The following is a 17,270-nucleotide window of genomic DNA, read 5'->3' on the forward strand; positions in this document are numbered from 1 at the left end:
GGGTTTGTGAAAGTGTCATATAATCAATCTGCCAGGCCTCCCCATATTTATATTTCAGCCATTGTCCTCCATACCAGAGAGGCTTTAACCACATGACTCGCTTCATTGCAGCACATTTCACATTCATGGGTAACCTGTGCAATAGTGTCCATGGTCAAGCGCACCCCTTGATCCCGAGCCCATCTATATGTTGCATCTCTTTCTTGATGGCCTGAGGTGTTGTGGGCCCATCATGCTCTAACTCGCTCATCCTTAAGCTGCCAGTCCAGATCTGCCTGAGTCACTTCAGTCTTAACAGCCTGTTCCACCTGCTGGTTGTTTTAACATTCTTCAGTGGCCTAACTCTTGGGTACCTACATGACATACTTTTACAACCAGGATCTCTACTCCAGCAGCAGTATCTTGCCCTAGTTCAGCAGGCCAGATGGGTTTACCCGTGCACTGCCAGTTGCTCTGCCTCCATTGCTGTACTCACCCCCACAAAGCATTTGCCACCATCCATGAGTTAATACAAAATACTGGCCATTTTTCTCATTCAGCAGTATCTAAACCCAGCTGGATGGCTTTCACCTTGATACACCTTGCCTTTCAACAGTTTCTGCAACTTGTGTAGGATTCCACATAGCAGCTTTCCACCTTCCATGTTTTCCTACAGTACAACAGGACCAGGTAAGGCCATTCTCCCTGGCTGAGATGTAGCGTACATTTTTTACATCTTGTTCAGCCCAGACTGGTCCAAGGGCTGCTGCATGAACTACCTCCTGTTTAATTTGTTCAAAGGCTTGTTGCTCAGGGCCCCATTTGAAATTGTTCTTCTTCTGGGCCACTTGATAGAGAAGGCTTACAATCAGACAGTCAGTTGGAACGTGCATTCTCCAAAACCCACAAAGCCTAAGAAAGCTTGTGTTGCCTTTTTGCTAGTTGATAGAGACATAGCTGTTACTTCGTTGACCACATGCATTGGGATCTAACAATGTCCATCTTGCCTTTCACTTCTAAAAAGTGGATCTTCTACGCAGGTCCCTTGACCTTACTTTGTTTTGTAACAGAACTGGCTTTCTGAAGGATTTGGACTATTTTCTTCCCTTTCTCAAAAACTTCCTTCTGCTGTACAGCTCCACACGATGATGTCATTGATGTACTGCAGGTGTTCTGGAGCATCACCCTGTTTCAGTGCCGCTTGGATCAGTCCATGGGTAGAGCTGTGCTTCCACCCCTGGGGCAGTCGATTCCAGGTGTGCTCAATGCCCCTCTACATGAAAGTGAACCACAGCCTGCATTCTGCTGCCAGAGAGACTGAGAAAAATGCGTTAGCAGGATCACTGGTGGCATACCACTTGGCTGCCTTTGACTCCAGTTCACACTGAAGCTCTAGCATGTCTGGCATGGCAGCACTCAATGGCATGACTTCATTCTGGCCACAACAGTTTACTGTTAGTCTCCACTCTCCATTAGGCTTTTGCACTGGCCATATGAGGCTATTAAAGGGTGAGTGGGTCCTGCTGATCACTCCTTTGCTCTCCAGTTGACAAATCACTTTATGGATGGGAATTGGGGAGTCTCAGTTGCTGCAATACTGCCTCCGGTGTGCCATGGTGGCAGTGATCAGCACCTGTTGCTCTTCAACCCTCAGCAACCCCACAACAGAAGGGTCCTCCAAGAAACTGGGCAAGGTAGACAGCTGTTTAATTTCTTCTATTTCCAAGTCAGCTATACCTAAAGACTACCAGTACCCTTTTGGGTCCTTGAAATACCCTCTCCCGAGACAGTCTATACAAAGAACGCATGGAGCCTCTGCACGGGTCACAACGGGGTGCTTTTGCCACTCATTCTCATTTAGGTGTAGCCTCCAAGACAGTGAGCAGTGGGGATCCCCCTGTCACTCCAGAAATCCAGATGGGTTCTGCCCCCTTATAGCTTGACAGTATTAGGGTACACTGTGCACTGATGTCCACTAGAGCATTACACTCCCGTGGGTCTGATGTGCCAGGCCATCGAACCCCCACAGTCCAGTAAACCTGGTTGTCCCTTTCCTCTACCTGGCTGGAGGCAGGGCCCTCCTACTTGTGGTCATAGTATTCATTACTCATTTCTTGTAAATACAAATCAGAAGTCCCTTGATTATAATCAGAAGTAAGATCAGCCCTTCTACTTTGTCTAGGAACCTGTCCATTGGAAACTGGAGCAGCAATTCCCCTGAAAGAACCCGCTTTTGTGATTATTTTTTCTTGTAACTCACATACCTGTGCCTCTAGGGTCAAGGTAGATTTTCCATCCCACTTCCTCATGACCTCTTCGTGGTCATACAGATGAAGCCAGAGTAGCCCGTGGTGTGTACCCACCAAATCCTCTGTTGAGCAGAGGAACACTTACTCCTAACAGCTGAGATACTGGTCCACACAGGTGGGGAGTAGGACCCATCTTCCTTGAATTGTTAGAACTCCCAGGACAGTGTTTTGGACAGTGTCTTGGATTCAGCTGGGATAGAGTTAATTTTCTTCTTAGTTGCTGCAGTGCTATGTTTTGGGTTTGGTGTGAAAACAATGTTGATACCACACGGATGTTTTTAGTTGTTGCTAGGTAATGTTCATACAAAGCCAAGGACTTTTCAGTTTCTCAGGCCCTGCCAGTGAGAAGGTTGGAGGGGTGTTGATGCAGAAAGCTCGGACACAACTTATACAATCAATGTGATCAAGTTAGTGCCACTTTATTAAAAGACTTACAGCAATTTATAGTCTCAGCAAAAGATAAACATGCTATGTAGGCTTCGTTATGTAAAAAGTGATAGGTTAAAACTACTCACTCCACACTTCCACCTCCCTTATGATTGGTCCCAGTGTGGTGCCCACACGCTGCTCCCCCCCTTGTGCAGGCATCCTGTTTTTTCTCATCTTTCCATCCAACTCCCCCATCTCTCCACAAACACACAGCCTCCCTATCTCCCCTGGCCTTGTACATGTCCTTCACAACACCTGCAGCTTGTTAGGGCTGCAGCCTGTTATTACAACCAAGTTATTCAGTCTGGATTGCTCATAATATGTCCGTTGTCTTCCAGCCACTCCACAGAGGTGCACAAGAAATTGGAGGGGGCACAGCCAGGACAGCTGACCCAAACTAGCCAAAGGGATATTCAACACCACAGAACATCATGCTAAATGTACAAACCGGGAAGAGCTGGCCAGGGCTGGCCAACTGCTCCTCAGGAACTGGCTGGGCATCAGTCAGCAGGTGGTATGTAATTTTATTGTGCATCACTTGTTTTTTCCCTTCCCTTTGGATTTTACGCCTCTCCCCTGTTCATCATTATTATTTTATTTCAATTATTAAATTGTTCTTATCTCAACTTTCAGGTTTTACCTTCTTCCCAATTCTCCTCCCCATCCCACTAGTAAAGCATGGTACTTAGTTGTCAGCTGGGGTTAAACCACGACAGTTTCTCCACAGCTGAGATGCAAGCCCATAAGGAAGAAGAGAGACTTTGTATTGCCAGAGTTGGCTAGCCAATTCATCCACCATTTGTCTCTCTCCATCTTTCCAGGTCATTACTGCCATTGAGTTGGCATATGGCAACGGTGCACCCCATACAAACTTCTACCACATGGGTCAGTGCACTCTACTTCATCTGGGTCTTTAGATAACTGATCATTGTTCAGGTCATCACAAATCACCTCCTGCACAGCTAATTCCCTCAGGTACTGCATACCCTTCTCACAGTGGTCCACTTGCCTGGGTGACACTTAAGGAAATCCTTGATATCTGACAGGAGTCACCTCCAGAGGCTCAGCACTTGTGCCCCTTTCCATTTGTCAATGTCCCCTTCCCTAGAAAGGGATCACAGCTGCTTGGCTTCTCTACCCTGTAATTCCAGGGTACTGGCCCCATTACCCCACCATCAGAGCAGCCAAGTGACAGTGTGCTCACCCAGATGACAGCTGAAATCTTTTCACATATCTCTCAGCTCATTCAGGGATAGGGATCAGGTGGTTACTGTCTTGTTCATGAGCTCAGTCTCTGCCTCTTCCTCCTCCTGCTCTCATGATGGCCCTGCTTTGCAGTAGTCTGCCTCATCCCCTTCTTCACTTAGTAAGGGAAGAGTTTCTTCCTTTACTAGATGAGCTGACTTTTGCTTCCATTATTTCTTCTTGTGCACAGGGGCAACTGATACCAGCACAGGCTGGTTCTCTGGTCCATCTACAGGGGGCTGGAGCAGCTGCAGTGCCCACCACTTTGTTGTCACATCTAGAGACCTTCTCTTCCCCTTGAGGATACTGAATAGGTTGAACAGGGCTCGGTAGGCATGGGCCAGGTCCCACCATATTGCAGTGATTTATGTCACTCTGGAATGGCCAGGGTGACAGCATACTTTTTCCAAATAGTTTATTTGTTTTTCAGAATTCTGCACTTGTTCAGGGGTGAAGTTCCACAACATTGGAGGTGCCCAACTGCCCTAGGTACTTGCCCATACTATCCCACACACCCTGACACTCATAACTATCCAGCCTCAGGGCAGATCTCTGGGTGGTATTCTTAAATAGCTGTTGAACTTTAAACAAGACCTGAAACCCATTCAGGAGTAGAAGATACATCAATAGGAACGTGCCAGTTTGAACACTCCAATGACATTCAAAATTCTCAAGAGCTATTGTAATTAGCCTGGAGGAGAAGAGAAGGTGAAGGAGATGGGGAAAATGTCCCCCCTTGCCTCCCCCATAGGTCAGCTCTCCAAGGAGAAAAGGTAAAAAATGTAATGATTAATAGCTTCCGAGAGATGGCCCCTGAAGTACAGAGATAATGGCAATGCTGAGCACAAATACCAGGTCAGTCTCATGACCAGCATCACATCATAATTTGTATTACAGAGTACAATATCATAACCTTAACCCAGCCCCCAGGGGTGATAAACAGCACAACATATACAGCAAGTAATGCACAGAATGCAACTCTGAGAACAAGAGTTCTGGAAGCAAAGAAATCAACATTGTGACTATGACTATTAAATTTGTTTTAAGCATTCATTGTATTAATTTGTTTTAACATTCTCTGGTCATATCTGTTGTTATCTCAACCCTCTGAGCCCCACACTGGGTGCCAGAAAGGACTGTTGTAGTTTAACCCAGCAGGCAGCTAAACACCACACAGACACTTATTTACTCCCCTCCCCTCCTACCCCCAGCAGGATGGGGGAGAGAATGGGATTAAAAAAAGTAAAACTGTGGGTTGAGATAAAGACAGTTTAACAGGACAAAAAAGAAGGGGAAATAATAATTAGAATATGCAAAACAAGTGATGCACAATGCAACTGCTCACCACCCACTGACCAATGCCCAGCCAGTTCCTGAGCAGCCGCCTCTGGCCAGCCTTCCCTCTAATTTATATACTGAGCATGATGTTGTATGGTATGGAATATCCCTCTGGCCAGCTGGGGTCAGCTGTCCCAGCTGTGTCCCATCCCAGCTTCCTGTGCCTCCCCCAGCCCCCACCCCCAGCCTCCTTGCTGGTAGGACAGCAGAAGCTGAAAAGTCCTTGATTTAGTGTAAACACTGCTTAGCAACATCTAAAACATATGTGTGTTATCAACATTATTCTAGTCTGAAATCCTAAATGCAGCACTTATTACTAGGAAGAAAATTAACTCTTTCCCAGCCAAAACCAGTCCACCATTTGCAAGATCTCTTCACATCCAAGCAAGCTAGGCATTGTTAAGTATATGGACCTACAGACCAACCAAGAAATACTACCAACATATTTTCTCTATAGTACTCCTCATTATGAACCTGAAATGTTCAGAATTAGTACCGTATTGTGAACACAGAGGCATGAAGAGGCACACTATGGATGACACTGTGCCTCCCTCATTTATCCAAGTGCAAGAGGTGTTTGGTAGGTTGACACCTGCAGCCCACACCTCTGAAGAGCCAACAGCAGAAGAACCAGGTGCAACCGCAAAGCTCAGATCCAGACTGCTTCAGGCTGGCTGGGAAAAGGCCTGTCAATAGTTTTGTCTTAATTAAGCAAATAAACACTCTGTGATGATGTCTGCAATCCAAACATCACCTTCCTAATTCCAGCAAAGCACCAAGAACAGATAATTTCTGGCTATAAACTAAACTAACAAAAAATAGGTCCCATCTCCATGAGGGAGGTACAATGACCAGTCATGTTAGAGGAGTAATGATGATAGCTACCCTCAGCAAATTCATTCATCACTTCATTAAGCAACATGCACACAGTAAACAATTTAAAAATATGTTGTGGTTTAACCCCAGCCTGTAATTAAGTACCATGCAGCCATTCACTCACTCCCCCCACACCCACAGGAATGGGGAATAGAATTGGAAAGGAATGTAAAACTCAAGGATTGAGATAAGATCCATTTAATTACTGAAATAAAACCAAAACAAAAGAAAAATAATAACAACAACAGTTATAATGAAAAGGAGGGAGAAGGGGAGAGGAATGAAATCCAAGGGGAAAGGAGAAAAGAAAACAAGTGATGCACAGTACAGCTGCTCACCACCCACTGACCGATGCCCAGCCAGCCCCTGAGCAACGGTCCCCCCACCCTGGCCAACATCCCCCCTCCACACCATATACCGAGCATGACATCCTATGGTATGGAATACCCCTTTGGCTAGTTCGGGCCAGCTGACCCGGCTGTGTCCCCTCCGGCCCTCCTGCCAGCAAGGCCTGAGAAACCAAAAAGTCCCCAACCCGGTACAAACACCAACCCAGCAACAACCAAAAACAGCAGCGTGCCATCAACACTGGTTTTACACCAAGTCCCAAACACAGCGCTGCACCAGATACTAACAAAATTAACTCTATCCCAGCTGAAACTTGGACAAAACACTACTTATGAGTTACACTTGTTCACTGTCTGGATAGCAGAAGCAGGACTTTTTTTTTTTTTTTTACACTGCACAGTACGAGCACTACCAAGGTGAAGAAAAGGAGAACAGAACAGTGCAAAGAATAAAAAGCTAGTGCTAGAAGATGGTTCTACCTCATTTTTGCAATTCTTTCAACTTTTTAGCATCAGAAGGTTAGATAAATTAGTATCACCAAGAATAATACCAAAACAGCTCAGCTATACAGGAGCTTATTCACGTAGGAACACACATGAACCTGTGGTTTTCTAAATCATAGCTGAATTTCAATAGATTTTTTTTTTTTAAAAGGCAGCTATATTTCTACTTAGGATGAAATTTTTACCCAGACTTATATTTACATTACCTTTCCTTGGAATGCACTTAAAGCACAATTACAAATAAAAGGTATTTACAAGGCTTTTAAAGGACTGTTCTTCCCACAATACAGCAAGAGATCATCAATTGAAACAAACATTTTAAAAGGACTTTCAAATGTGTCCCATGCTGAGAAATTCTGGAACTGGGCTCCCTGCTTCAGATCTGAAGGTGGTAGCCCCTCCCCACTCCAGGCAGCAGGATTTCCAACAGAACACAAATTCCCATTCTTTCCCAGCACTGAAGCTTCCCAGCCAAAACTTCAAACCGTAGGTCATTTGAATAACTGGGATATCTGCTGCAGGCTTTAGCAACTACATCCAAGTTTGCAGCCCCAAGAGATACACAGGCATGCAAATCTGACACCCAAATTAATGATCCAAAAGAATCGCTGTGCTGGCTAGCACAGCATGGCTTGCTATTGCCCAACATCTTCCTGAAGCATAAATAATTTTAACTCAAAATCAGTTGACCTATTATATAAAGTCTACCAAGCGTGGCAAGCAATAAACAAAAATGTTGCTTGTTACTCTGACTTAACTGTCACAGGTAAAGGTCACAGCTGCATCTGAATATATATCTAAAGAAAGATTTTTGTCATGCCAAGGGTTAACCGCAGCTGGCTGCCAAGCACTCGCTTCCCCCCCTCACCCTCAGTGGGATGGGGAAAGATTAAAAGACAGGTAAAAGCAAGAAAACCGATGGGTCAAGATAAAAATTGTTTAATAAGCAAAAGTGGAAGAAGAGAGAAAGAAAACAAGTGACACAAATTCACCACTTCCCACATACAGACCAATGCCCAGCCAGTTCCCGAGCTAAGGACAGCTGATCTCCCTAAGCCCCCTCCTCTCCCTTCTTATTGCTCAGCATGATGTTTCATGGCATGGATTATCCCTTCAGTCAGTTTGGGTCATCTGCCCAGTTATGTCCCCTCCCAACCTCTTGTGCACCCCCAATCTATTTGCTGGGGGGGCAGCGTGAGAAATTGAGGAGACCCCAATGCTATGCAATCACTGCTCAGCAACAGCTAGAAGATTACTGTGTCATCAGTGTTGTTTTGGTCACAAATTTAAGACACAGCACCATATCAAGCTACTATGAAGACAATTCCTCCATTCCTGCCAGCCACAGTAGAGTAAGCCAGGTTCCCCTTGTAAAGCAGGTATTTCTCCTAAGCTATAGAGTCCATGAAATACATAAATGTGCAGGGACACCCTAAAGTCTGGGAGACCCCTCACAGTGCATTGCTGAGACCTTGTCTTTCAAAGAAAAATACAAACAAAAAAAGACCAGACAAGATGGTGTGTTCTGTTCAGGTTTTTTATGGCTCCTGAGGCCACCAGCATGGCTGTGACAGCAAAATGAAACTGATTTTTACTCAAAGTAGTAAAACAAAAGATTACAGAGTTAAGTCAGAAACTATCAGCTCCAACCCCTACTGCTGCCAGTGGGCAAAATTCCCATTTACTTCACGTTGCCAAGTCTTACGTTACTGTAATGGTCAGTGTCCCACTGAACTGCTTCAGTCAGGCTTATCCTCAGAAGCAGGGCAGCTCTGAGGGTTTACAAGGCCGAGTTTTGACTCCTCTCACTTCAGCAGATAAGCTTGAAAGCACAGAGACTGCCCAGAAAACCCATTTGTCATTCTTGAAAAAGGCTGCATTCCTTACACCAGCTATCAGTCTCAAGACGCCAGCTTGTGCTTTCTAAACATCCGAAGTTGGCAATACTATAAACTTTATAAATCTCAGCGCAAACCCAAGCGGTATGTTCTGTCTGCATCTGGTTTACATGGTTTAAAAGAGAAACTGTGTGACACTGCTTATTCACAGAGAAAAAGTGGAAGGTCAACACAGCCGTGCTTTTAATTATTGTTGATACTGAAAGTTAAGCTTTGAAGTTCTGTCCCTATAGCATTACTCAGTGGTAGAGTAACATTTTTATTCTGGAGGCACAGTAGCTTTCTATGATGCAAGCAACAAGTGAAGTATAGCAAACTGGGTAGCTCTGCATCTGAATTAAAATAGTGGTGAAAAATTAGCATCTCCTTATTTCCAGGAAATATGACTTCTAAAGACCATACATTCTTCATTCCTGTTAATCAGAGGAATAAATCTTTTTTTCTTTCTTCCCCCTTAACCTAATAGGCAGACATTACCAACTGGCACCAACAGGTAGGGAGAGAAAAAGCCCAACACCCCATCTAAACTGTAGTCAAGTGACAACTAAATACTTTGCATCAGCATTTGATTAATTCATGTTTTCTCATCAGGAAACCTCCAGGCTCTCAATAGCTCTTGCCCAACAAAAGTATGCTGGCTCCGAGTGCCAGCCAAAAGGAACTGCCATGTCACCCTGACCTGCTACATCAAGAGTGACCCCTCCAGCCCCGTGCCCACCACTGGTACCGTCCATCCAGGCAGTCCTTGCAGGGCTATGTATGCAAGGACACTGCATATAGTTCTTCCAAATGCCATGTTCAGTATGTCCTGGTACAGATGTACGTGAATGTCAGGGCAGGCCCAAGAAGAGAGGGGAAAATAGAGGATGAGACAGCTCTAGCAGGCCATAGCTTGAAGAGGCAATGCTCTGCCTGCTAGCTAGTTTTATATGCTTTCCCAGCAACAGCAGCTAACAAAGAACAAAACACAGCAGCCTCCTTTGAATGCATTGTCCTGGTTTCAGCTGGGATAGAGTTAATTTTCTTTTTAGTAGCTGGTACAGTGCTGCATTTTGGATTTAGGATGAGAATAATGTTGCTAACACACTGATGGTTTAGTTGTTACAAAGTAGCTCTTACCCTAAGCCAAGGACTGTTCAGTATCCCATGCTCTGCCAGTGTGCAGGTGGGCAAGACCACCAGAGGGAGCAGAGCCAGGACAGCTGACCTGAACTAGCCAAAGGGATATTCCACACCACAGAACATGATGCTCAGTATATGAAGTGGGGGGGAGTTTGGCTGGGACCTGCCAATCATTGCTGGGGGACTGGCTGGGCATCGGTCAGCAGGAGGTAAGCAACTGTACTGTGCATCACTTGTTTTTCTTGAGTTTTATTCCTCCCTCTTTCTGCTATCTCCCTTTTCATTACAATTATTATGTTTTACTTCAGTTATTAAGCTCTTCTTATCCCAGCTCACTGGTTTTACCTTTTTCCAAGTCTCTTCCTCCCCATCCCACCAGCCGGAGGTAGGGGGGAGTGGAGAGCAGCTGCATAGTACTTAGTTGCCAGTTGGAGTTAAACCACAACATTGCATATAAACATAACCATGACAGTGAAAAGCAGAAAAAAAACGTACTTTTTTCAGGAGCTTTGTTTTTCCAATGAATGCTGAAATGGTGCGCAAAAAAAACCCCAACAACCCACACCTGTATTTTCAGAGGTGGCCTTGGAGAAATAGCAGAGACAAAAATACAAGTTTTGCAATCAGGATGAACAGGTTTTAACTGAACAGGCCATAATAAGATACATTAGGAAATCTCACACAGAAAAGGGGAAAGAAGCTGGGATTTAGACATGGCCACCCTCATGGATCTGTTCAGTCTGGGAAGAGTTGCTGTGGTATTTGTGATTATCTGAAAATTTTAATTGAATGTCCAGCCAGTATCTCATGAAAAGCACGTTCAGCCCTTGTAAAATACGTCAGCTCATCTTGGAGAAGCTGGTCAACTCAAATGAAAAGTATACCACTTAGAAAGCTTCTTATTAGACATCCCTGTCGTTAGGGATATATTCAGATAGCTAGGGATAGACTATCATTACATAAGATTCTCACTCTGCCTTATGAAACAAAAGAAACATTTCTTTCACAAGTCACCTTGCCAGATTTCTATAAGAGCTTGGAAATGCCAGAGGACCCCTTGCTCCCAGTAAAAGCCAGCACCACTTTGAAAACAAAAGAATGAGATTCCAGAGTAAATCTGAAACATCAGGGCAATCAGAGCAGCATAGCAATAGCTTCTGATCAGGGCACATCACCCTGACCTTAGCACAAATTGGACCAAATGGAGTATCTTTGCTGTTCCTGGGCCCTATGGGCAGCCACCATCCTACGCACTGCAGTACTCCTGAGGTGAAGACCACCGTCTCTGTAGCTGCGTTTGCCTCCAAAAGGACAAAGAAAACAATTGCCTAGGTAAACAAATAGAGAAAAAACTATCAGGTTGTTTCAGTCTGAACTGGAGACCTGAACACGATCCCCCATAACAGAAAACAAACAACCCTAAATACCACTTAGAGAGTTTTGCTTCTGCAGACACCCTTCCCTCCTAAGTGTTCAGCCAGTACTCAGGGAACTCAGCTGACCTTTCTGTAGCTCCACCAGTGCAGTAGCACCCTGAAGCAGTGCATCTTGCCAGGACAAAGCACATCTCACTCTTGAGACAGGATCTGTACCTGCATTGGATCTAGCGTGCAAGTGCTACATCTGTATTTTGAAAGTCAGCTGTGAGACTTCTCAGTTCAGGCTGTGCTTTCAAAAGAAATTAAATGGCTGCTGGCACACCAAGTGAGACAGAACACCCCAGGCTGCTCTTCATTTCACTCCAAGCTTTCCCCTGGAAACACACTCTGTAGTAAATTAACGATGGTACAGCACAGACATTGTCAGAAACAAGACATACATCCTTATCAATATTTGGCAAATTCACCCCAGGATATCATTAGCACAGACATCTCAAAGGCCTGCTAATACCTAAAATGCTACATACAGACCAGATAAGGAAGAGATGTGTGCAAGGTCTGCATGAAATAAGCAGGGCAAGTGGAACAGAAACACAAGAAAACTCAAGCTCTGGCCTAGGACCCTATTCTGGACAGGGCTGGCCTGAATGACCTCCCAGGGTCCTCCTCCTCCACTGTACATTGGTTTCCATTTAAGGAAACTGTTATAAAGCAGTTATTACTGTTACTGAAATCTCAGAATAAAGAACTTATCAACACCAATGTGATGCAGATAAGCAGACACTTCTTTATTAACAACCAGGTGCGTGAGTCAGTCCTCTCACGATCAACGCACACCAAGTTTCAAAATCACACACCTTATATAGAACTTATTCATACATATTCATTAAGTATTCATGTATAAACATAATATTTCCCAAAATTCATTAACATACTCTCCTCCCATATCCGATTCTGCGCAGTAAAGGTTAAAAAGGTCTGGAAGTGGGTCTGGGGTATTATTCGGGTAGGTGGTACATGAGTCTGTGGTCGCGCTACCCCCTGCCAGAATTACCTTTTACCTACATTTACTTGTTTCTTGGCAGGTAACTACAAGCTGTTCCAGTCGACTCTCCCCAGTTCCCATTAATTCTACATTTTGACATCTCAATGCTTTCTCCTAGTCTACACATAAATACTGTATCCAATCATCTTTAATCTTAAGTCTGTTATCTAAGTTCTAATAACTCCTACTAGGTGATTCTGACCTGTTCTTTCAGCCTTGGTACGGGGCTGTACAAAGGATTTCATAGTAGCTGTCTGTTGCTATGCAAACACAAACTCCACTAAAATATTTCTTATAACTATATTCCTAATCAAATGTGGTTAATTAATTCTAACTAATAGCAGATATGTAGCATTAATAACTAAGCCCAGCTGCCCAACATCTCCAGCCAGCCACATAACACACTTGTATAGCTGACACCGGTTAGCAGCTCTGTTCCTCTGCAGACACATAACAAGCAAACAAGACCACAGAAACAGGACCCAAAGACCACCAGAAGTACTGGGCCAGCCCTGCCGTCTCACAGCAATCCAAGCAAAACCTCAATACAAGGACGCTACTGAAATGTTACAAGTAAGTCCTCTAGAATAGGGATGTGTGGTTGACTTGCACACAGGAAAGGTTCTAGGGCTAGGAAACAACATAGCAAGGAAATGCAAATCAAAAGCACATCACCAAGAACAAGACAATACTTTCCACAAAACAAGATGGGTGCATACAACCATGACACCAGCTCTGTACCTGCTTTACACCGTGAGTGCTCCCTGTAGAATGAATGAAACCCATGAAGAGGGAAACAAACTTGACAGACTGGCACTTACAGACTACCTGGCATGTCCTGAGCCCATCCATAAGGTATCTTCATGTCACTAAAATTACACGACATTTTGAAAGCCCCCTAGAGAAATTACAAGGAAAAATAACACCACTGAAAGACAACAACAACAAAAAAAAAATAAAATCACAGGTCTTCCAATTTATAGGCAAGACCTCAACATGCTGCTGATTAATTTGGCAACAAAGGTCCTCCCACAAAGGCATGACACATTATCCTGGATTTTAGGTGGTGTTGTGATTTAACCCAGCAGGCAGTTAAATACCACACAGCCACTCACCCACACCCCCCTGCCCTGCAGCAGGATGAGGGAGAGAAATTAATTTTAAGAAGTAGTAAAATTTGTGGGTTGAGATAAAGACAGTTTAGTAGAACAGAAAAGGAAACGAAAATAGTCATCATCACAGAATTAGAATTCGCAAAACAAGTGCTGCACAATGCAACTGCTCATCACCCACTGACCAATACCCAGCCAGTTCCTGAGCAGTAGCCTCAGGCCACCTTTCCCCTTAATTTATATACCAAGCATGACACATTGTATGGTATGGAATATCCCTCTGGCCAGTTGGGGTCAACTGTCCCGGCTGTGTCTCCTTCCAGCCTCCTCACTGGCAGGGCAGAAGAAGAAGCTGAGAAGTCCTTGACTTCGCGTAAACACCTCTTTGCCATAACTAAAACATCAGTGTGTTAGCAACATTAGTCTCATCCTAAATCCAAAACAGCACTGTACCAGCAGCTAGGAAGAAAATTAACTCTTTCCCAGCCAAAACCAGGACAGGTGACATCTCGGAACATCCTCCCTCTGTTCCTCCTAAGCTGAACTCACACCAAGCACATATGGACTAGCTTTCGCTGAAGGCTGCTTTGCGGTTTGCACCAGTGACAGGTCTGGCCTTCTTCCCCAGCACATCCTGTTTTGTAAAGTCAAACAAAACGGGGCTTTTTTGCTTTCAGTTTCAAATGATCTTCCCCTCTTTGTAACTCAACCAGTAACAAGTTATACCAAAGAAACCATACGGTTAAAGCAAGTGTGGAGTTGTGTTTTCAAGAAAAAAAAACAACTGTGTGTACATACTTATGACTTCCAGTAAACGAAGAAAGGACTTGAATCTTCCACTTTACATACGGAAAGACCAATGCCAAAGCACGTTCAGTATTCTGTCTACACAGCGGCATCACTTTTGTACAACACAAAAACACCCAAAACCTCACAAAACAGTGGAAAAAGTTAACCCTGCTTCTATCCTCCGAAACAACAACAGTCTTGAAATCCCTGATCTAGCTCAGCCATACAAGACCTAACTCAGTCCAGGAGGGAGGCGTTGACCCTGCTGCAGTTGTTTGCTCAGCCTAGCAATGTTCCTGTCATCAAACAGAGCTGATCGGGTAAGAAAGCAACAGCAACAAACAGCCTCAGTATTTCCTTTGTATACATTAGCTCAAGATGGTGTTGCATCTGGAATGAAAAACAAACAAAACCAACAAACAAACCCCAAACAGGAAGATTCCCCTAACAGCGAGGTTTTCCATTCACAGCCAACGCCTGAGAAGTTTAACTGCGTGTTGGTAAAAACACTGGCAGGAAACACTCCCTCCTGCGTGTTTTCATGGGAAAGCAAAGCCTCTTCCCATTTGCAGCAAAGTCACTCTATCAACATCATGCTATTCTTCTGTAAATTGTGTAAAAAAACCCACAGAGAATGAGAGATCTTTTGGGGTTTGGTGGTTGGGTTTGGGGTGGTGTTTTTTTTGAAGCGTGCGCTGTGCCCAAACTCCTTTCCAAATGCAAAAGCCTGTTCTGTTCGGTGACCGCTCCACGACCTCGTACACGACTTTTGCTTTTCACGGAATGGCTCCAAGCCCATCGAAGGCAATGCCCAGCTCAGGGCTGTGCCGAACGGGCTCCCTCTTTTCTCTCCAGGCACGGCCACTCCACCACACCTCCCCCCAGCTCCTCGGTGCAAGCCGTACCTGGCTAACACCCCCCACACACAGATGCCCTGCAGCAGCAGGAACGCGCGCTTCCCTCCTTCAAGCTCCCCACACATTCCCTGGCGGGGCTCCCAGCCGGCACAGCCCCCCCGCGCCCGGGAAGCACGGCCCCGCTCCCGGGCTGCGGGCACCCCCGCTCCGCGGCAGCGCGGGTTCCGCCGGCCCCGCCGAGCCGGGGCGCCGGCCCGAGGGGCCACGGCTCCCGCAGCGCCGCCCACGGGCCCCGCGGTGCGCGAAGAACCGCGCGGTGCGGAGGGGCGCGGGGGGGGCAGCCCAGCCCGGCGGCGGCGCTCCATCACACGCACCCCCCAAAACCCCGCACGCAGCGGCCGCAGACACGCGGCGGCGTCGCCGTGCTGGCGGGAGCGGGGCAGCCGCTGCGCCCCCCGCGCACAAACCCCGGGAGGGGGGAGGACCGAGGACGGGGGTCGCAGCGCACGGACGCACGTACCTGCCGGCCGCCGCGTGCCGAGAGCCCCGGGCCGCGGGTACCGGCCGCCGCCTCTAAACACGGGCGCCCCCGCGCCCCGCCCCCGCCCCGCCCTCGCCCCGCCCCCGCCGCTCGCGCCGCGCCGCGCGGGGAATCGAAACCGCGAAAGCGCCCCCCCGCGGGGCGGGGGTCACGGGCGCGGGGCGGCACCGCGCCGCCATCTCAGGGTGCTTCTGTAAAAAGTGACGTAGCGGCGCCTTGGGCACACGCGGAAAGCGGGGAGAGCCACCCCCACCCCCCGCCCCGCCCCGCCACCGGCCGCCCCGCCGGGCAGCCCCTGCCCGGGGGACCGGCCCCGCCTCGGTGCGCGGCGGTGCGCCGCCAGCCCCGGGAGCGAGGGCTCCGCTTGGCCGGGCAGCACCCCCAGCGCCCCGCGCGGCAGCCTCACCCTCCCGTGGGCCGCGGTCCTCGTGGCGTGGTTCTCGGCCACCGGGCACGGCCGTCCGCTCGTCTCCCCTGCGCCGGCCCCGGGATGGGGTTAACACACACGCACCGCCCCCCTCCAGCAGCCCCCCCAGCACCGTGTGCTCTACCGGTACTGGGAAGGTGCTGGTTGCACACCGGTGCTGGGCACAGCCCCCACGCTCCCTCCCGCCTTCCCCAGCCGGCGCTGGGGTGGGCAGGTCCTGGCAGGGGACCCCCGCCGATCCAAGGGGTATTCCGTACCGTACGGCGTCAGCTGTGCAATAAAAGCCAAGAGAAAGGAGGAGGGCAGGGGGGCATCCCTTAATACAGCAGCTGCCTTCCCCGGCAGCCGCCCCGCACCCTGTAGCCCATCTTGCCGGGAACATCTTCCCGAACATCGCCTGCTGATGGGCCATAGAGAACACCTTTTGTTTCCCCTCACTTCCCCGCACAGCCTTTGCTTTTGCTCTATTAAACTGCCTTTATCTTGACCCGCGAGGGTTTTTCCATCTTATTTTCTCCCCCTCCTGTCCTGCTGAGGAGGAGCAGGGGTAGAGCAGCTCGGTGGGCATCCAGCCAAGGTCAACCCACCACATTCTGATACAAAAATGAATTTCTCCTAATCATCTGTCCTCCATGCTGAGTTTTCACATAAATCGTCCTGCTACCCGTTTAGGGACTGGAGAAATGAAGTAATGCTAACCTTAGAGTGGTTGTTTTTATCACTTTGCTGCAAGCAGAGTGCATCAAAATAAGGGGGCAAAGGCACTTTCAAAACAAAACAACAAAAAAAAACCCCAAAACAACAAAAAAAACCCAATCAAAAGTACAGCCACAACACAACTGTTGTTTTGGAGCTGCCATCCATAAGAAGTGGGAAAACTGCATGCTCCCCAGTGTGATCTTGTTTGCTTAAGACTTAAAGAAATCAAAGTCCACGGGTGGGATTTTGCAGTTCTTACTCCAGTAAAAGCGCTTGTGTGAATCAACAGAATATAGAAGTTGAGAGTAATGGGTGGCTGATGCGAACTGATGTGGCTGGCATTTCATGTAACCTCTGAACTTCCTATCATTGTT

The 17,270-nt window shown here is 47.0% G+C and overlaps 1 protein-coding gene across 2 annotated transcripts in view; it reads right to left on the bottom strand.

Annotated features, from left to right (window-relative positions):
* TRANK1 (tetratricopeptide repeat and ankyrin repeat containing 1) overlaps nt 1-15,838 on the bottom strand; it is a 65,846-nt gene extending 50,008 nt beyond the window's left edge. Inside the window, exon 1 of one of the 2 annotated variants that reach the window (XM_055804279.1) lies at nt 15,750-15,838. Coding sequence is in view for 1 of the 2 variants with exons in the window: in XM_055804278.1 (XP_055660253.1) it covers nt 13,293-13,357 (65 nt within the window). In the remaining variant the exon portion in view is untranslated. Of the gene's footprint in view, nt 1-13,292; nt 13,370-15,749 lie in introns of those variants that run through there. The other variant, XM_055804278.1, reaches the window with a different exon arrangement.
* Between the last annotated feature and the right edge of the window lie 1,432 nt (nt 15,839-17,270).

This window comes from Falco peregrinus, chromosome 5, assembly GCF_023634155.1.
Source record: "Falco peregrinus isolate bFalPer1 chromosome 5, bFalPer1.pri, whole genome shotgun sequence".
NCBI classification, from domain to species: domain Eukaryota; kingdom Metazoa; phylum Chordata; class Aves; order Falconiformes; family Falconidae; genus Falco; species Falco peregrinus.